At 37.7% G+C, this 22,019-nt stretch overlaps 1 protein-coding gene across 4 annotated transcripts in view; it reads right to left on the reverse strand.

Moving 5' to 3' along the window:
* The window catches only part of Nckap1 (NCK associated protein 1), a 79,518-nt gene that overhangs the window by 7,932 nt on the left and 49,567 nt on the right, over nucleotides 1-22,019 (reverse strand). For all 4 annotated transcript variants that reach the window (XM_034494204.2, XM_034494203.2, XM_034494202.2 and 1 more), the window contains 12 exons: nucleotides 21,679-21,824; nucleotides 19,840-19,972; nucleotides 17,204-17,323; nucleotides 16,413-16,552; nucleotides 15,144-15,275; nucleotides 12,658-12,876; nucleotides 12,091-12,221; nucleotides 11,808-11,905; nucleotides 10,112-10,205; nucleotides 4,934-5,016; nucleotides 4,499-4,579; nucleotides 622-715 (listed from right to left, as the gene is read on the reverse strand). In XM_034494204.2, the coding sequence (XP_034350095.1) occupies nucleotides 622-715; nucleotides 4,499-4,579; nucleotides 4,934-5,016; nucleotides 10,112-10,205; nucleotides 11,808-11,905; nucleotides 12,091-12,221; nucleotides 12,658-12,876; nucleotides 15,144-15,275; nucleotides 16,413-16,552; nucleotides 17,204-17,323; nucleotides 19,840-19,972; nucleotides 21,679-21,824 (1,471 nt within the window). The remainder of the gene's footprint in view (nucleotides 1-621; nucleotides 716-4,498; nucleotides 4,580-4,933; nucleotides 5,017-10,111; nucleotides 10,206-11,807; nucleotides 11,906-12,090; nucleotides 12,222-12,657; nucleotides 12,877-15,143; nucleotides 15,276-16,412; nucleotides 16,553-17,203; nucleotides 17,324-19,839; nucleotides 19,973-21,678; nucleotides 21,825-22,019) is intronic.

Consider the following 22,019-nt stretch of genomic DNA (forward strand, 5'->3'; position numbering starts at 1 on the left):
CTAAAGTGAGAGTGTGATTCCCAGCACAAGTAGTATGTCTTGATTTTCCTCCTGCCTCTAGCTTTTATAATTTTCTTCCTCTGTTCCCGACAGAGCTGTTCCATATTGAGTGTGTCCAGTCCTTTCTCTCACACTTATCTGAGTGTTCTTGCACTGACTCCACAGACACCGATATCATCCTCACGCTCACTGCAGTGTAGTTCATGATTCGCTTTCACTTTCTTAGAAGCTTTTTCCCAAGTGCTTGTTTTTTTCTCTCTGATTACATTGGTGCTTCCATCTTAGTTTGTATTACGCATTTCTTCCTCTTCTCCCCGAGCTCACTAAACCTGAAATGGCATAGTTCCTCTGCACTGCTGTTTCTATCTACACCAAAGGACTGTAACAGCTTCGTCCAGTAGTATGGCTTGGACTGTATGTGATGACTATGCTTCAGCAAAAACTCCAAAGCAAGGCATTTTGGCTTTTGTATCCAGATCTATTCCAATTACAAATGAATGAATGAATGAATGAATACATAAAGCTTAACACAAGAAGACATTTTGAAAAATAAGTACTACATGTATACCTAGGCTGCCCTATAATTTTAATAAGAAAGCTCCATATTTTAATGCATTTTACCTGATTTTTGTGAGGAAAGAGCTACAACTAAGGCAGGATCAATCTCACATGGTAATCCAGCAGCCGACGACAGCTCATACACATTCATCGCAACCTAATAAAAATACAGGAATTACAAAGAAAGAAGTATTTTAACAAACTTCTGAGAAAGTTTACTTTAGTAAGAAAATATTTATGGTATACATCACTCTGCCTACAAACATACTAGAAGATTTCAGCACCTTGGCTGAAGCAGGGTTGACAGTGTAGGTAATCCACACTAGACAATGCTTTAACCTTCCCTGAACCTTGTAATTTCCCACTGTGCAAACAAGACTTGAAGCCCCTCTGTAGCAAGCTCCACAGAATCATCCTAAAGTTACCTTTTGTCTTGCTAAGATGGAAGTAAAATATCAAGTCAAAAGAAATAAATAAAGCCAGTTGTGGTGGCTTACACCTGTAATATCAGCACTTCAGAGTTCAAGGCCAGTCTGGGCTACAGAACCAGCTCTGCCTGGGCTAGAGTAAACATCGAGAAATGAATAAACAAACAATAGTGAATTAGTATTACTGAACCTATGTTTACATTCAGTTACTTAATGAAAAACTTCAGGGATTCAATGCTTAATCGGATCTATAAATATAGCAATTACAGAAAAAAATTAAAAACCTAAGAATCTGATAAAGCAATTTCTACATCATTCATAGATTCTAATTAGTCAAGATATGCTGACTGATATTTTAGTTAAAAACTGTATACATAATTGGTTATCTTTGATATTAACAGTTAATAAAGCTCAGACAAATAGATACAGCCATGGACTAAGTTGCAGAGACACACTGCTCACCATACATCAACACAAATTCAACGTTCAAAGATATAATCATAAAAGTTAAATTTAAAAATTTTGGAAGAAAATACAGCCATAAATCCTGATGACCTTTGTCAAGACAGTATTTGTTTGACAGCAAAACTGTAAACAAAAGAAAAAACTAGCTAAAGTATGCTGAATTTTGTGATTCTTGGATACTACCAAGAAACTGAAAAGAGAATTCAGAACCCTGATTCTACTGAAGATATAGTACCGCTTGATAGTTCAAGAATAAAATGATGCGGGTCAGTGGTAGCTCAATGGGAAAAGGCATAAGCCTTGAGATGGAGTTCGATCCCTAGAGGCCAGGCAAAGGTAAAAGGAGAGATCCAACTCTGCACACACAGGTGACACACGGTTTAAAACTGGGCAAAGGATCCAAAGAAACCTTTCTCTAAAGAAGCCACACAGACACATCTTAGATGTGTGGCAGCCTCGAAGGAAGGAGACGCAAATCAAAACAAAGTTTGATACCTCTGCACACCTACTAAAATAGCTCTCATCAAGAAGACAAGGACTGGATACAGAACCCCCTGGACTCTCATTAAGTGTTGATAGCAATATAAAACAGTGTCGACATAGCCCATCTGTTTGGTGTTCCTCAAAGCTAAACACAGTTTCTACAGAATCCATTCGCTATACAAGAGAAAAAAAAATCAACATGGATTAAAAAAGGTACCATTATTTACAATATCTAAGAAGTAAAAACAACCCTGTCTGTAATTGATTAACTGAATAAACAAACTATAGTACATCCACACAATAAAACACTAAAAAATTAAGTGCTAACACATTGTGTAACATGGTGGACCATGAAAACATGCTAAATTAAAGACATCTTGTTGGGCCTAACACGAGGTCTAATCTCCATTCCACCTTCACCCTTCAGTCAAGTACACAGGTGGAGGGTGTGAACAGGCCCTAGAGAGATTTACATACTAATGAGGTACCTGAAGGCCAGAGGTGGAGCCATTAAACATTCCTCCCCAGCCCCTCCCCCCTCCTCCCCTCCCCTTTTAACTCAGGTCGATCCTGGGTTTATGGGGGTATGCATCCAGATCCATCCACCATCCGCCATGTGAATAAACCAGTTTTGGAAACCCAAGGGCTTCCTCGTGTGTTGGGGCCGCGCAGCTATGAGGAACCGTGAGGAGCCAGGGATAGGCTTTTAGTTAATGAACAGCCGGGCCCAACATCCAGCTGGAGGAACCCAGAGCGTTCCCACATGCCGACTACCCACAGCATGGTGGGAAAAACCCTGGGATCCCCAGCCTTTTTTTCCCCAACAACATCTAATTCAAAAAACTCTGTTATATGATTTATACTCAAGCAGAGATGTCTCCAGAGACCTAGTTATCATCTAGAATGAGGAGTGAGCTGAAAGTGGGGAGCTCCTGCTCTGGGTACTGACGTTCTTGGGGATGATAAAAACACTTTAAAACTAACTGTGAACTGTGATGGATATACCTCTGTGATTATATTCAAAACCATGGAACTGTACACTTTAGATGAACAACTTTGCTGACACAGAATAAAGCTGCTAAAAAAATCATATTTGGGCTCTTTAAACCAAGTCAATTTCATTGATAGTTTGCTAAAAACTAAATTTAAAAATTATAGTAAGTAATAAGAATTGGATAATTAATTCAATTTAGGCACTATATTAGAATTCTCAGCACCTAGACATCAGTGTGCTCAATAAGAACTGCTTAACTTTGTACCTTGTATTTCTACTTAGAAAACTCATTTTCTGCTCTATTCATAGTTTCATTCATAAAATCATAGGACAATCATTACTCTCAAATGCTTACATTATAAAGCATTATAGGAAAACCAAACATTAAAAAGAAACAAAGCCTTTAAGATTTTTATTATCTAATATAAATATAGACAGAAGAAAAATGAAAAATTGTCTACTAGCATTAAGAAAAAACTCTTTTATCACTGGGGAATCTAGAAACGGTTCTTAGAAAATGGAAAGTGACCCTGGCCTCACAGACAGGCAGGACTTCCAAAGGCAGAAACAGAAACAGAAGAGGAAAGAGTTTCAAGCTGAATTAATGAAGAGGTAAATGGATCCTGAGAGAATGCTCACAAACTGTTAGGTCAGGAGAGACATATGAAAAGAGGCAGATAACGAAAACAGAGCAGTAGATGATAAGCCATTTGAATAAAGCAAGCAGTGGCATACATCTGCAATCCCAGCGTTTGGGAGGCTAAGGCAGAGGCAGGGGGATTATTTAGAGTGTATGACACAGGAAGACACTCAAACCCCATCCCGCCCTAACGTTTGAAAGGCATCGTTTTGAAATTTGAACTCCATTCAAGAGTCAAGATACGCAAGGCAGTCTATCAAGAAGGTTCATCAGACAGAGGCTTCTACCACCAAGCCTGACAACCTGTTTGATCCCTGGGAGGAACAGATGGACAAGGATAGACAGACACACACATGTATATATAATAAATCAAGTATAAAATCATGTCTCAAACATGGACACTTGCAATAACTATGACTCCCTGTACATCATGTGCTTTAAATACATTATGAAATCACAGCTGGGATTAAATCAGCAGTTTTGATCTCATGGATCAAAAATTTTAAAATAACTATGGACCCTTAAAAAGCTATCAACTTTCTGCCTTATGGTCAGTCATTAAGGAAAAAATAAAATACTAAAAACAAAACCTGGTTTTGAGTGGACTATAGCTATGTTGTATACGACTTTTAAATACCTATTTTAAAAATTGAATACAACTTGAGTTCATAACAACTCATCTTTCTGCTTTATGACCATGAAAGAAAAATCTATCACATTAAGGGGTTAATAGATTCATTTTTAACAAATTTCATGTCCTTATAATCACAAGGTTGATCAAAGAAGGCTAGTTTTCAGAATGGTTAGAATTTCTTTGGTACTGAGACCTAGATATCCCAGGCATGTGTGCTATTTTCAGGTTTTTACATCTTATTCCTCATGTAACTTGAACATCTCATTTTACAACTACAAACTCTAACAAAACTCTACCTTCATATCAGTTTCCCGTGGAATGTGATCCTTGAAATCTTCAATGGAGCTCACGAGGAAAGGAATGTGGTAGGACAAAACCTAGACAGGGAAAACACGAAAACAGGGTCAGTGCTACCTGGCAGACTGCACAGCTAGGAAACACTACCCTTTGATAAAATCAGGTTTTCACAAAAATGTAGTAACTTTCACGTCTTTCTAAAAAGCCAAAATACATGGAAATGATTTGCAGTCAGTATTAAAGCAACTGAGTATAGTTCTAAAGGAATGCTTTAATGTATAAAGCTGAAATAGTGCACTAACCAAATTAATACCAAACCAAAGAGTGTACTTTACTTCCCATTACTACACAAACTGCACGTTTACTATTACTATTGCTAACTGTGAATTTCAGTTTTTGGAAAATGAAGAGATGATGCGGAAATCGTTTCTTACATCTCTCAGTGCTTCTTGTGCCAGTGACCGGAAGGATAAAATAACACCAATTATTGTCATCCTTTTCAAGACACTGTCAACAGCTACATTGCAAGAAAGAGAAGAGAAAAAAAAATCATAAAGTGACATTTTATTTTAGCTTTAGAGAAAACTTTCAAAATCAAAATTTCTGGAATACCATGATTAATGACAATTTGAGTCAACAAATGTTTAAAAATACCGATACCCAATATTTAAACTTTAAAATATCTATCAATTCTCTCTCTCCCTCTCTCTCTCCCTCCCTCCTTCTCCCCCCCCCTCTCTCTCTCTCTCTCACACACAAACACACACACACAGCCCTGTTCTTTTAAATGTACTAGACGCTCACATTAATCGTGATCTTGAAGTAATCCCCTCATGAACTTGGCAGAGGTGGGAGTAAGGAGAGGGATTAAGCTAGGGACAAAGGTCACAGGATGGTTAGGAGTCAAGCCTTCAGATGGTACAGGAACTCTGAGTAAATTACTGATTTTAAATTCTTTTGTTTTATTTCAGTGTGTCAGTATAGGTGTTTGCCTGAATGTATGTTTGTACTTTTCATGTGCCAGGTACCTACAGAGGCCAGAAGTGGGCATCAGATCCCCTGAGACTGGAGTTACAGAGAACTATAAGCTGCCAGGTACATGCTAGGAGTAGAACCCAGGTTCTATGGAAGAACAGTGCTTTTAATCACAAAACCATCTCTCCTATTCTTTTCTTTCTTTCTTTTCTTTTCCTCTTCAAAGATTTATTTTATGTATGCGGATACACTATAGTTGTCTTCAGACACACCAGAAGAGGGCATCAGATTCCATTACAGATAGTTGTGAGCTATCAGGTGGGCATTGGGAATTGAACTCAGGACCTCTGAAAGAGCAGTCAGTGCACTTAACCACTGAGCCATCTCTCTATCCTAGGCTCCCCCATTCTTATTTTAATTTAAAAAAAAAAAATTCTGTGAGTCTCTGTGTGTGACGCTAGCTAGAGTGTGGATGCCAAGGAGACCAGAAGAAGCTGTCTGATGCCCTGGAATTGGGAACTGTGGTTACTGACAGTTGTGTGCTACTGATGAAGGCGCTGGAAACCTGGAATCAAACTCCAGTCCTCTGCAAAAACAGTAAGTACTCCTAACTGTTGAGGTATCTCTCTAGCCCCCTTATTCTTAACTTGTGGCCAAGAAAGGAAAAAAAAAATGTATATTAAGATCATAAGCAGGGCTATGACCATACCAGTAACCTCTGTTCTCAGGAGCTATACAGGGCCATCCCGATCAGTGCTGTTTGGGAGACTATAAGCAGTTGGGGCAGAGCTAAGTTACTGGAACCCATGGTGAGGGACTTGAACACTTGTATGTTGCTCAGAGAAAATTATTTTGAAAATGATTACTATATCCTTAATACTCAAACTGTGCTAACAAAATAAGAAACTGGGATTCAAAGGTAACATGTATTAAATACCCTATACAAGGCAATGAACTACATTACATTACATTGTACATGACAATGAACTATGTTACAATATAATATAATATTATATATATATATATATATATACACACACACACACACAAAAACAGCCTGGGCTTCAATGCAAGCAATCTAAACAGGTAAGAAGGTGACGAGGCTGGGAAGATGACACAGTGCGTAAAGTGCTTGCTGTGCAAGTGTGGTTTGGATCCTGAGCACCCATGACAAAGCTGGGCGGGTGCAAGCACATGTGATTCTGATGCCATGGAGTGGAAACAGTGTACTGCACAGCCAGCCTGCACGACTGATGAGCTTCAGGCCCTGGGACACAGTGTCTCAAAACATATGGTGAAGTAACTACCAAGGAAGATACCTGCCATACGGACCAGGGTATGTGTATCTACCACACACATACACACTTAAAATATCACATACACATACACACACCTAAAATGAGTATATTTATATGAGAAAAATTCAAATAAATTTCTAGAAAGAGCTGTATAGGAAACTTAACCACAGATGTCTAATGAGCAGGAATTGGGTGTTTTGTTTGGACTGTCTAAGAATTTAAACTCTCAACTATAAAATGTTTTAAGCAATGTAAATAAGAATAATATGAGCTAAATGTGATAAATGTAAAACATACTTAAAAAAACCAACACAAATGCATGGTAAGTTCTGCATAAACAAAAATCAATCTATTGATCTTTATCTGTCTTCACCATGTGAGTGCCTGATGAACAGCGGACTGGAGAGTAATAAGCAGTGGTGTAGTGGGAGACGAGGGAAGTGTTTCTACCAGAGGAAAGAAATGGACAGAAAAATAAATAAAAAAACAACAAAAGATTTCTCTGAGAAAATGTCATCCTGGTTGGCATAAAGGAAGACCAGGAAGAAAAGATTCTCCAAGCAAAGCTAAACAAGAGCCAGCGAGGCAGCTCACCCTGAGCTCAGCCTTCAGCACCCACGTGGCTGAAGGAGAAGCAACTTCTGTCCTCTGCACATATGACCTTACACATACAGAGACATGCACATGCATGCATACATGCATGTACACACAGAGAGGCACACACACTCTAAATGTAATTAAAAACACAACTTTAAAAAAAGAAAAAGCTTCACTAGCCAAAATTTCTCAAAGGGTAAATAGAAGCGTGGTCAGGTCTCAGGAGACCACCAATGGAAAAAAGCACTGGGCCACAGGCTATGTATGGTCTGGACACAGAGCTCCAAACCACCAAGATCACCATCCTGACTAGTGTTCTACTGCAGTGTGCAGGCTTACACATAGTCACAGGAGGATGAAAGGGAATGAAATACATTTTCAAAACAAAAAAAATCATGGCAGAAAGCTAGAAGATAATGGTCTGGAATCGGGTGACGGCCAAGAGCGATCCTCTGAGGACAGGAAGTAAGGACTGGGTTAACACTATGAGATTTGAGTGATACAGAAGTCTTAGAGTGAAAAACAATTCCATACTGATGGCAAATTCAGGGCCACTTTTAATAAATCATAATGCCTTGCTTGTCTCTTTAAAGAACGACTTGCTGATTCTAAATGGAACGTCTGGCTTTCTGGATATGGGGTGAAGAAAGCTTAAGAGGAGGGGGGTCAAAGAACATTCCACCCCACAGAATAGCCATCTGCTCTGAGGAAGCCTCTCTCAAGCACATCTTTTCTTATTCTAATGAAACACAAAATAAGCTTAATATATTTTATTTTAAGGCTAATTTTATAAATATGGGTCACAACGATTCAACACTTTAAATTTAGTTTTAGAAAATCCCAACATCGCCGCTGTGGTGGCGCACGCCTTTAATCCCAGCACTTGGGAGGCAGAGGCAGGCGGATTTCTGAGTTCGAGGCCAGCCTGGTCTACAGAGTGAGTTCCAGGACAGCCAAGGCTATACAGAGAAACCCTGTCTCGAAAAACCAAAAAAAAAAAAAAAGAAAATCCCAACATCACCCATTAAGGAACAGTGAATTATATTTCAAGTCTGCAAATTCTCTTTAGAATTTACTAAGTTTCAGTTGCACAGTAGAGTTAAAGACTGGGCTATTAAACATTTCAGTGTATTAACTGCTTCAAATGACAAGGTCCAATCAAAAGACTGCTTATTACTAGGCAAGTTCAGTATAGCTAAGGCTAGTAGTGTCATCATGGTCAGCTGACTCCAGAAAATGGGAGGAACAAAAACAATGAAGAAATAATAAAGAAATAAAGAATAAAAACAAAAACCCAGAGAAAGCAAAATAATAAAAACTAAAGGTTAAAATGCTTTTCTCCTGTAACTGTAAAGTTGATCTTTCTTTTTAAAACAACCACATAATAAACTCAGCTTCCTGCTCCCCATCTTAGTCTTCAGTTCTATGAAATTATAATGTATATATTTGTTAGCAATACTACTTCGATGGTAAACAACTCCATCACACCCCAAACTCCCATACGGCTTCCTTTTTAAGTCCTGGCAACTACTGTGTTTTACAAGACCATCTTTAGTGTTTTGTAGCACTAATTTTACGGTAATTTTTATTAAGTGAGGTTTTAAAACTAGAAGGCAAACAATAAAGTGATTCTCTAAGTATTTGAAAAGAAAGTATCAAGAGGTGAAGTATATAAATACATGCTTTGTTTCCAATTATTGATACTGTTTCAGATACACTAATGCTGGAAGAGCAGCCATGGCCTTGCTCATGGTAGGCATGCGCACTCTCTGAGCAAGCCCTTATCACACCTCCCTACCCCTGGGATTTTGGTAGAGTAGTAAACTCACTCTGCCTTTCTCCAATACAAATTATTTTGGTTTCTTAAGTTTTTAGTGCTGGGAAGACCTTTAGCATTATGAGAAAAGTATAACTGAAGCATAATTTTCAAGAAGATATTTAAAGAAAAATTAAATCTGTAAGTGACAGGCTTAGGTTTTCATGCAATAGAATACTAATTAAATAGAAAAAAAGAGGGAATAAATTATTGATCCAGTGGACAACACAGACAGATAAATCTCAAAAGCATGCTAAGTGAAAGAAGCCAGACCTGAGTCTGCTCTGTGGTTGCAGGAATGTGTGTGTGGGTTTAAGAGTAGGAAGAAGACAACAGAGGCAGGGGGTGCTGAGAGGATAAAACTGCTGACTGTGGCCATGGTTGCAGATCTAACACCTGTCAATATATACTGCAGCCTTTACATGGTGTCTGGAAACATCATGGAAATGAGTTTTAGAAAGTTATAGACTCAGAAGTTAATTATCTTTTAGTCAAATTACTGTAGACTTAATACATTAAGTTTAGTGGGTTCAAGAACTCATTAAATGTAATATTTGCTAATAACTGACATGTATTAAAAAACATAGTCAAGCATATCTGAAGTAAAGTTGGTGTAGTGGTACACATCTTTAATCCTAGCAACTCAAAAAGCAGAGGCAGGGAGACCGTTGTGAGTTTAAGGCCTCTATGGGGTTGAGACCCTGTCACCTGGAGAATGAATGAATGAATGAATGAATGAATTATAAATAGAGTAGATGTACACTGAAAAGATCTTGTGACTAACATTTTTTGCTATTTCTCTTCATATGCTAAAGACCACTTTTCATAGTTTGTTACTTGCATTTATGTTACAAATTTTGGGTAGAAGTTACATATTGCATGTTAGATCTTTTGAACGTTTATAAAAAGTACCACGGGTTACCCACATGATAATCTTTTAAAGAGTGCAGCCATCTGGTCTGGTTTGTCAAAGCTGGTCCTCATTTGTGTAAGAACATCAACATTCTCCACCACAAGTTTCTATAAAAAAAAAAAAAAAAAGACAGGAGCCCAGGTCAGGCATGGATCTCTGTTTTAATGCCTCATGTACTTGCTTGTGAGATACCATTTGAAAAAGAAAAGACAAAATTCATCAAGCCCAAAGGCTCTATGCTATACAATTGTATTAATAAAGGAATCTCAAAATGATTTATGTAAGACTAATATTTTCCTTCAGTTTTTCCAATTCATGAAGAGGTCAGGAAAAATTCAGCAAAGTTAGTTGCAAGAGTAAGGACCACCACATGCTTAGACAGACTACAGTACTTAAAACTGCCTTTTCTAGCCTGGCAAGTTCTAAGAGGTTTAGTGACCCAAATTAAATTTCTCTCAAAATGTTCAGTCATTTTATAAACACATATATGTATGTGTGTGTGTGCTCATTCAATGTAATTTATCTTAGCATTGACATATTCCTAAAGTGATAAAAATGGTAATGTAAAATGTTACTGCTATCTTTATTTAAACATTAAGCAGTCCAAAGACATTTTTCAACCAGCTTAAAGGATTTAAGATAAAACATACTAAGCCAGGTTTGCTGGCTAGTTTTATGTCAACTTGACACAAGCTAGAGTCATCTGAAACAAGAGAACCTCCTTCAGAAAGTGCCTCCAAAAGATCTGGCTCTAGGACATTTTCTTCATTAGTGAGTGATGGATGAAGGCCGAGATCACTGTGGGTGATGTCATACCTGGGCTGATGGTTTTTTAAGAAAACAGGCTGAGCAACATGGGGAGCAAGCCAGTGAGCAGCACCCCTCCATGGACTGCAGCAGTTCCTGCCTCCAGGTTCCTGTTCTGCTTGAGTTCTTGTCTTGACTTTTTTCAGTGATGGATTATGGTGTAGAAGCATAAGGCAAATAAAGCCATTCCTCTGTAACTTGCCTTTGGTTATGGTGTTTCATCATAGCAATAGCGACCCTAACAACAAACCAGGTATGTGGCTAGTGGCAGAGCACTTGGCTATCACAGGAGAGGCCCTGCACTCAATATCTAATAATGCCTAATAAAGTATACAATCTGTGGTAATGTGAAAAGCAATATATTCAAGTAATAAATGGGAACAAACAACTTGGGCTAGAATTTGGACATAATCAAATAAAAGCATCATTATGCAACAGAATAAAGGCTTAAGAACACCGAGAAACCTGTACACCAATCACTTTTACAAATTAATTCACCATTTTGGCCTCTTGTTTTCTCACCTGCAACTAAACCAGGATGCCATTGAGAGGCTTTGCAAGTGCTTTAACTTCACTTACATGCTAGTACTTTCATGTCAAGTTAATTTAAATTCTAGGTATTTTCACATTCCTGAAATGTTTTACAAGAATTAATGTTTAAAAGGTGATTAAAGTCATGTAGAGCAGCCTACATTCAAAATACTAGCTATTTGTGAGGCTGGTACAGAAGGTTTGAGGCTAACCTGGCAAATTAACAAGACCCCGCTTCAAAATAAAAAAAATGAGAAAAAGGCTGAAGATGTAGCTCAGTGGTAGAGCACCTGCCTGACATGTGTGAGGTCAGAGGTTTAAACCCCAACACTGCAAACAAGGATAGCAAGGTGGGTTGGTGAAGACTGTACCTTAAGTTCAGCAACTTGTGATGAAATATGCCACATAAGACTCTCACTTAGGAACTTCATCCCATATGGGCCTAGGAGCTCTGATAATGATCTCATTTCTGAAAGGATATTAATTAATTTCAGTTTCTTGACAGAGCAAATATACTAAGATACACTGAAATCCCACTGGACTATCCCAGCTTACAAACTAATTATTAATACCCAAAACAACCAATCCAAATCAAGTTACCATATAAAACAATCAGGATCTCTTTATTTTCTAAATCTAGCATATAATATTCACCTGATATATCAGAATATTCCTCTGCATTGAATGTTAATTCATTTTCTGTGGGTAAATTCACAAATGCTTTCATTGCAGGAAAATAAGCTATATGGCCATTACTGACTTGTCTTAATAAAGTTTCCAAGTACCTAAAAAGAAAAGTAAATTTTCACTAGGAGAAACGGTTTATTCACGTATTTAGTCTACATCCCTATATATATGTCTTAAGTTTCCTGATAAAATAAATGAGTACATCATGCTGGAGGGAGGGATGCTCAGTGGGTAAGGACACTGAAGGTCTGGATCCTAGCACACGCATGCTGATTCACAGCGGTGACACTCGTTCCAGGGGATCTGAGGTCTGGATCCTAGCATACGCATGCTGATTCACAACGGTGACACTCGTTTCAGGGGATCTGATGCCCTCTTCTGGCTTTTGAGGGCACCAGTAACACATGTGGTACACATACACACATGCAAGCAAAAGATTCATATATAAAATCTTAACCATAAAACGGTTTTCCTAAGGAGTTTATTACAAAACTAAACTTTCCATTATTCAAAACTTCTGAATGTGCTCCTTACCAGTTTGTATACAGACTTGTGATGGTTGGTTCTCCGTGACTGTCTAAGTGTTGTGTTTGTTGAAGAAGAACATTATTAAATACTCTGGTGATATCAATCTGCACATAGTTCTCTATGGACTGGAGTACAGTCATGTATGCTCTTACGCTTGTTAGAAGCTCTGATGGCTTTGCAATTTCCTGTGTAGCTTGATTATACATAGTCATTCCAACAATTGATCTGGGGATAATAAAAGACATTAAGATTTTCTCACTTATGCAAACAATCTACTCAACCTGCTAACATCTAATATTAAATAAGCAATAAAATTAATTTTTAAATATTTTTAAAATAAAGCCATGAAATTACTGTCATCTCATAACCTAAAAATGATGATACAGGAATACAAATAATGAAAAATCATTCTGAGAATGTAAGTTACCAACAACGATTAGACATAAAAAGGACTTTAAAACTGCATCAATAGAGCCAGGATAATGAGATATTTACACTATAGTTTAAATTTACTTGGCACTGCTGCTTGAAGCTTTTTGGATTTTATGTGAATAAACTAAATCCCAGTATTTACTAACATGGCTATGTAGTTATCATCACTAACATTTCAAAAATGAAATAAACTAAGGTTCAAACCATAAGTAAACTATAAAAAGAGTCACTGTTTGGAGGTGGTCTGTTTAGAATGAGCAAAGTTTTTAAAACATCTAAAAAGAGAATGTAAATATGTAACTAAAGAAATAGTTTAATTAACCATTTATAAAGTTATACACCCTGATCTAAAGTTGACAAAATAAGTAAGCATCTATAAATGTTTGTTTGACTTAATGTTGGTTTTCAACAACTACTTGACAGTTAAACAAGATGTCACTGAATAGCACTTCAAAGCATGTTCACTCCCTGTGCATATATAAAGCTAAAATGGAAACACGGGCTTGAAATTACTTCTCTAATTGATCTTTTTCTGCAACAGCCCTTCCTGGTTCCTTAAAAAATTTTTAATTAAATTAATTTATTTACAATAATTTTTTTTAATTACACTGATAAATTATAATTTTTTTAGCGCACACGCACGTGTGTGTGTGTGTGTGTGTGTGTGTGTGTGTGTGTATGTGTGTAGGTTAAAGGACAACATTGTAAAGTTAGCTCTCTCCTTCTACCAAGTCTCTACCTGCTTCGCAACAAGCACCTTTACCTACGGAGCCTTGCTGCCAGGCCCTGTCACTTTTTCAAGAAGCTCCTGCAAGCATTAGACTTGAATTTGTTAAGATGCATGTTTAACACAGCAGACAAAGCCCACAGCTAGGACTACATCCAGATAAGCCAACTCAAGATGAAAATTACTACTCTTGCATTTAGCCCCGAGGACTAAGACTAAAACTAAACAACAAAAACAAAACAAACACAAACAAAGCAAGTTGTTCCCCTGTCTTGAGCCCCTCACTAAAAAAGGTTTTTGGGGAAAAAAGAACACTTGCACCCCACAGATTATAACCAAACTATTTATAAAAGGAAAACACAGGAGCTAAAAATTGAGCCTCAGATTCTGCCCAGCAGTCTCCCACCCACCCAGCTAATAGTGTTAAGGACCAGAAGGCAGAATGTGCCTTGGGCCTAAATTCTGGAGTTTTATTATCAGTATGTCTGACTTAAGAAAGGGAACGAAAGACACTGTTCAGTGCCAGCCGCTTCACTGGTCAATTACTAGTTCAATACTCAATTTAATCTTGTTTTTATATGTGCTATTTTGTTCTCTTGGTGCAGTATTCTTGCCATACCAACTAGAGTCACAAGCTTTATTCTATTTCCTTACCACAATATTCACATACAGCAATAGAAATATTACTCATTAATGACCATACACACTTTGAAAATCCTTTGGCAAAATTTTCAGATGCTAAGATTAAATGATTAATTATTAAACTATTAATTAATTAATCTTCAGAAATCTAAAGTACCACTCATAGAACTGAAAGAATTTTTTATTACTTACTGAAGGATTATTCAAACATCTGTAAACCTCTACTCAGAACTGACAGCTTGGTGTTCGCAGGCAAAGCTGTACTGCGCACTTGATGACACTCAATGCTTGAATCTTTTCTCACTCATTTTCTGTTCTTTCATTACTGACTGCATCCTAGTGATGTTTTGGCCTTACTCATTTATCCTCCATAAGCCTGAAGACAAACTAAGCTAATAAACTCCTGTTTGTGTACGACAACTAAATCTTAGGAGAAAGTTGCTGACATTCAGTGTCAGTTATTATCAGTAATAGGAGGGGTGGGGTGGGGGGAGGGGGGTGGGGGGGGGGCTGCTGCCCAGTGAGTCTCAGTTCACTATTCCACATGATTCTTGGTCCACTGCTACTTGCAGTGCACCAATTAACCTCAGTGTGTCTAATTGTCTAATAAAAGTTGATCCTGGATAGGCATCAAATAATGAATACAAGCTTGTTAAATGAAGTGATAGCAGCAGTCTGTGTGCTCTCTTACTTAGTGAACCGGATTTCCAGATGAGAAGTCAAGTATTCCCGAGGTGTGAAGGTGTGCTCCCATACCGCCATGTTTGGAACATAATTTATGGAGAAGCATAACTCCGAAAGTGCAGTGTGCAACTTATCAAGGCTAAAAAACAGTAATAAATAATAATTAAATGATATTTCATCACAGGTAATTCCAAATCAATTTCATTAAAATAGCAAAACTTACAGAGAATAGTGCAGAATTTTATTTTTTAATCTTAAACTAATAGTTCAAAATGTTTCTATTTAACTCAAGCAATATTTAAGCAGGATCATTCGTATTTCTCTCCATTCAGCTAATAATAAATACACTGAGCAACCACAAGAAGAGGTGCTTACTCAGCCCTCAGCATCAGTAACGTCCCCCGATGGTGTTAATCTGCTATGGGAGCTGAAGAACTGTCTATACAGTGGCAATGGCTTCTTCATCTTACTAATGAGTAGAACATTTAACAAAAAAACACTCATCCAATTACTGTCCACCTCTGCCTTCCTAGCCAACAATCAAAATGCTAACAAACGTCTGTGAGCATGAGCTAGCATGTTTATTTTTTTCAAATAATGGTATCAGACATATTCTGATGTATTACTAAGTGCTAAGTCCATGACCTGACTTAAGTTAAAAATAGGCCTCCAAAAATTTGAGACAGATTCTTGGCCTTTAGCATTCTGTACATCAAGACAAATACCACCTATTATGTATGTGATGGTTAATACTGACTGTCAACTTGACAGATGGAGGGTCACCTAGGTAACACCTATGAATGTGTCTGTGAGGGTTAGCAGAGGTAAGAGAGAGGACCTGCCATAACTGTGAGCAGTGCTTCCATGAGCTGGAGCCCAGGGAATGAAACGTCAAAAGCAAGCTGAGCCCCAGCATTCCACCCTGCTTCCTGGCTGCAGGTACAGTGTGTCCAGGGCCTCGAGCTCCGGCCTCCTTGCCTCCTCCCTTAGGACTGTACCCGCAAACTGTGAGCCAAAGTAAACTTCTTTTAGACTACTGTGGCTGAGTATTCTGTGACAGTAACAGCATAATTAATCTACATTTTAGAATATAGTACTAACGGCTAACCACAGTTACAAAGATTTTTGTTCTGTTCTGTTTGTTTCATAATGGTTAGACAATAAAATTTCTTTAATTCCTGTTAATGTCTCAGTTCAAACACCACTGGAGGAAGAATCACTACCAGAGCAGATACAGGAGAAGATACAGGAGCAGATACAGGAGACAGAGGCTTACTTGGTCACTACCAGCCTGTTTTTCCTCATGCTCTCAACACCCGGCTTTTCCCTTTCAGGTTCCCCTTTCTTGCCAGTCTGTTTTTTTGACTTCTTATTCACTGCTTGACTGATGGTTTTGGCACAATGCTTCGGCAATAACTGAAATTGGGTAAAAATGATGTTACACTGCTGCACCGACTTCTCTGAACATATGAACTACTGCAGGCTGCCCTGGCTGGGGTGGGACGAGCAAGCAGTAGCACAGAAATGCAGGGAGTACTTTACCTATCTAGATCACAGGCTCTACACAGCATGGGAGGCAGAAACTTATTCAAGTATCAAGGTCTATTCAAGTCATCATTCAAAAGACAAATAAAAACATACCAGGTAATTACGGAGTAAGATACAGTCACTATAACTATGTAAAAGGCCTATAATGAAGAAACTGAATCTGTTCAGTATCTAGTGGGCATACTATGTAATAGGGCATAAAGTACAGAGTAAATAGTAGTCTGCTGTCACGAGGGTCCTGAGAGTGAAGCCAGAGTGAAGGTTTTACACTGCAGGCAATCTGGGAGACAGGGGCAGGCTTTACACATGGAGACAAGGATATTTCGGTTTTTTTTCCCTAAGGTAGGATTTCTTTTTGTAGCCTGACTGACTTTGAACTCACAGAAACCCACCTGCCTCTGCCTCCCAAGTGCTGGGATTAAAGGCGTGTGCCACCCCCGTCTGGCAGAGCCATAGATGTTTTTCTAAGGTTAATTCTAATGCTGACAGAAGAAGTAACTGAAAACCTTAAATTATTACCTGGTCACTGAGAGTACACTGTTCTGTGCAAATGTCGGTGATGAGGTTTCGAGCTTGCTTGGCCATCTCATCTAGGAACATATTACACAGCGAAAGGCTACGATCTCCTATATGATGGCGCTGGTGGGCAGAAGATGGAAGTAACAAAGGTCACAGGGACATGATCCCAACAAAACACTTTACACAAACATGAAAATTCAGAGAAAGTCCTAATCTGCCATAACGGCTGGGGAAGTATATGTGTATTGCTTTCTCTACAACCCAAATTAAGCTGTATGTGTTCATACTATGTATTTAGCCAAGCATGGTAGCACTCATTTGTAATCCCAGCACTGGGGAAACTGAGGCAGAAGGATCACAAGACTCAGACCCTTTCACAGAAAGGAAGATAATAAACTATATATTTCATCATTCAAATTCACCATGTCCTAATGTTTTTCAATATTTAAAAATAAATCTGATGATGATGATGAAAGTGATGATGTACATGTGCAGATTTACATTAGTTTTCTAATCTTAAATCACCTTAATATTTACATCTAATACATAAATTCTGACAGAGTTCTGTAGGAAATACCTGAGAACTCAAATACATAAATAAAAAAGGTATTAGAAATCAAGTTGGGGGAAAAAAGGAGATATTTAAAATTTCTGAAATTATCTCCTCCCTGCTTCCTAGGAATGGGAAGAGAAGACAAACAAAACTGAACATGGATTCTTTGAATTCAGCAAGAGTGGGGATGGTCATTTCAGGATATTATTAATATACCTGTATGTATATATATTTATATCTGTCTGTCTATCTATCTATCTATCTATCTATCTATCTATCTATCTATCTATCTAATATACAACCTATTTATTTCCACAGGAGTCAATCTTTGTTTAATTTTGGTGGTTTGTAGATGTTTGGTGAATTTTTGTCAAAAATAACTACAATATTCCATATATGAAGCCATAAATTCTCCACTATACATGAGAAATTTTACAAAGAGAAGAAACAATTTGTCTTTCATATTCATGTAACATACTGAAAGTCTCTATGTTGTTGAAATAAAGGTGTAGAACAAAGAAGTATCTGACCCACAAGACAATCTTTTCTGAATTTGTAACTTTGAATTTAATTTCAAATGACCTATAAACTGTAGTAGGAGTCCAAACACTGTAGCCAGACATAATGAAATATTGGTCAATCTGTATGTGTATGTGGGGAGGCAGCTCAGATAATTGGGGTGGGGAGTAGGGGGGAGTGCACATAGTGGACTGAACCCAGAGCTATGCACATTTAACTGGTCAAGCATTCTACCAATAAATGAACCTCCAACCTTCTTTTGCCCTTTTTAAATTTTAAGACAGGCTCTCATCATGTTGCCTAGCCTGGCCTTTAACCATGTAATCCTCTTGCCTCAGCCTCTGAAGTAGTGGGGATAACAGGCTTGGGTCACTAGGCTCGACTATGTCTCTAAACATGTCACACAAGCCTTCCTTTCAGTTTCCTAAAGCTTCCTGACCTCATCTCTCTCAAAGTCCTCTTCTCACAGAATACTCACAAGCTAGAGATATGCTACCTCAAGTTTCTTTTCAACATATTCTGCAGTTCTAAGAAAACAGAGTAAATACTAAAAACACAGTATAAAATAATTTTTTTCAAGACCAGAGAAAACATCTTTTCATTTTATTTCCTTACTGGTTGTTAAATGATAACTACATCTATTGGAGATACAATATGATGCATCATGTTTTGATAGTTTTCTTTTATTTTAGGGATAAACCCAGGGCCTGTGAACACCAAGTAAGCACTCTACCACACTGTGGACTCCCAGCATCATGACATTATGATCTATGTGTACACTGCAGAAAGAGCCAATCACTTTACCAACCTCATTTCTGTAGTAAGAACATTAAAAATCTATTCGTTTTAGCTATTTAAAATATTCATTATTATTACTATTTTCTGAGATGGTTTCTTGAGGTAGCTCAGGCTGGCCTTGAACTTCCTTGCAATCTTCCTGCCACAACCTCTTGAGTGCTGGGAACACCACCATGCCCAGCTGTTTATTAGTCACTGTGTCACCATGCAGTGTGACAGATTACTGAAACTTATTTTTCCAAGCTAGAACTTTCTAACGTTTGATAGACAGTACATTTTTGACAGTTACTTATGATCTCCAAAATTACTGATTAGCTATACTCAGGAACTATAGGTTTACATCTGTCTCACATGTATCAGCAAACCTGGGTTCCGTCTAACATATCCATGATGTTAACAAGTCAGTTCTACATAAATTCTATTTTCAAGTCCTTTCAATATTACAATGATAAGTATAGAAATGTAATTACTGTATATACGTATATGAATAAATCTATAAACAGTACTACTAACCACATCAGTTATTTTAAGAGACAAATGATTGACATATGTACATATCTATGCACCCACATATATTCTTATTTGCCTCTATCATACATCTTACTGATCACTGTTTATCACATATCTACTCAAGAATTTCTCTGATTCTCTACAAAGACGGTTTAGGTGAGAAGAAAAATTCAGTCATTATTGTCTTCATAAACATTTGGCTAGCTACCCGTTTGGTCTAGCTTCACTTCATAAGGCCCAGCGCAGCTGGAGTTACCTCTTCGGGACACAGTTCGTGTGTGCAGCTCATGAAGTGAGTGCAGAGTAGAGGGAAGGCAATAGAGTATCTGGACTGAGAAGGCAACTCCAAGCACTGCTGAAACATCTTCTCAAATGCACGGCTGTAGAAACTGTGGGACAGACGGAACAGTCAAACGGCTATACTCCTGGCTTGCACGCACACAAATGATGCAGCACCTGATGGCTGCTTAATCCTCTTAACTCAAGTGAGTAAAGGTTACCAACTGATCACATGTATTCCCTTAAGAACAGTTAGTTCCCCTTCAAAATACCTTTCACATGTCAATAATTCATTCAGAATAATACTCTTTGTATAATATCAAGACATTTTAAATAAAAACTTAAACAGGTAACTTGCAATATCTACAGAATATGAATACATGACATTCAAAACTCTTCAAATTTTATTATGGGTTAAGGAATTATCAATTATAAGGACTATTTTAAGTATCACTGAGAATATTACCAACTAAACAATCATGCCATCAATTTTTAAAATATAAATAAAATTAAGCAAATATGATAATTACAAAAATTTAAACATTATACAAAATGCTTTTATCTCTAAGAAAGCCAGAAGTTGTTTCTAATTGTATTATTTTATAATAGGAACCATTTTAGAGCTAAAAAAGAATCCAAACAAAAATGTTCACCCCCTTTCTAGGACAGGCTTTGAGACAGTAACAGAGGGGTCCAAATAATCTTAAAATTCTTGCACATTTAACATACAGTCAAAATCAAAACCCAAAAACTGAATGGACTAATTAATGTATTTCTTTGAGAAACAGGCCTTCATTCTTGGTAATTTCTTCTCCAGCACAAGTAATAAAAGCTATCCTAACTGCTAAAATCAAAAAGCTTCTGATCATCTTCTCTATGCGATTCCTAGACACCATTACTACAGACACCATTACCACTATCCAGTCAGATAGATCTCAGCACTTTAGAAGTATGAAGACATATTAGGGTGTCCTAGTTTACCCCTTTACAAGGTCAAGAAGCAGGGAACCAAATTACTACCACACAACTACAGAGAAAAGTACTCGAGTCTGAACTGTGGCTTTGTTTATGGGTCTGACCTCTATCTGTCATTTGTTACAACACTTACTAAATATCTAGTATGTTAGACAAAAAGGAAACAACAACATAAGCTTTCTTTAAGAAATATGTTTTCTGGAGAGGGTAACGAGAGAAAAGGGCATGGCAGTGCTAAGTGTGGAGAGGCTGTGCTGACAACAGTGCAAGGAGCAGCCAGCACGTCACTGTGACAGTGCCTAACACTATAGGCATGGTTACCAGGTATTAACTTCCATACTTGCTCTCCTTGACTTACCCACAACCTTTTTACACTCACTGAATATGCAATCAAGCCCTTAATGTGAGACTCACATCTTCAAACACAATGCAAGAAAGTTCACACCAGAAAGAGTTGGCTGCTCTTAGGAGTAACTAAAACCACACATAAAGATCTCAATTTTGCAAGCTTCTTTTTCTTATGAAGTTTTTTGTTGTTTTTGTTTGTTTTTTCAAGACAGGATTTCTCTGTGTAGCCCTGGCTGTCCTAGAACTCACTCAGTAGACTAGGCTGGCTTGGAACTCGGATATTCACTTGCCTCTGCTTCCGAAGTGCTAGGATTAAAGGTGTAAACCACCACTGCCACCCAGCTTGTTACAAAGTTTTTATAAAAGTCTATTGTTCCATTTACAGTTAAGAAGTGGATACTGAGCTATCTTGAGATAGATACTAACAGAAAACAATCAAGCAACTTCATAATAAAACATTTCCAGTTTAGATTTAAGGAAAATTACAACATACCAAAATATGGAGAGATCAGATGTCTCCACCAACATTTCCACCAAGGAATCTACCATTTTTGTATGGAATATTATTGTGTTCATCATCTTTCCAAGTTCTCGGTGATCTGCAAGGCTAAGTGAAGCTTTGGAGACACTAGTGTATGCCTGTAGCAGTTCAACAACAAATAACAGTAGTTAGGAAAAGACTAGTGACTCAAAGCTTATCACTGTACTGAGAAAAAAAGTCCATACTGAAAACCATTTAAGCTTTAATACTGTATCAAAACATCACTTTTTACAATTGTTCACAGTAGTAGCTGGTACATTGGCTTAGCAGGTGGAGTTGTTTATAGCTGATCC

The sequence above is a fragment of the Arvicanthis niloticus genome, chromosome 2 (assembly GCF_011762505.2).
Source record: "Arvicanthis niloticus isolate mArvNil1 chromosome 2, mArvNil1.pat.X, whole genome shotgun sequence".
Classification (NCBI taxonomy): Eukaryota; Metazoa; Chordata; class Mammalia; order Rodentia; family Muridae; genus Arvicanthis; species Arvicanthis niloticus.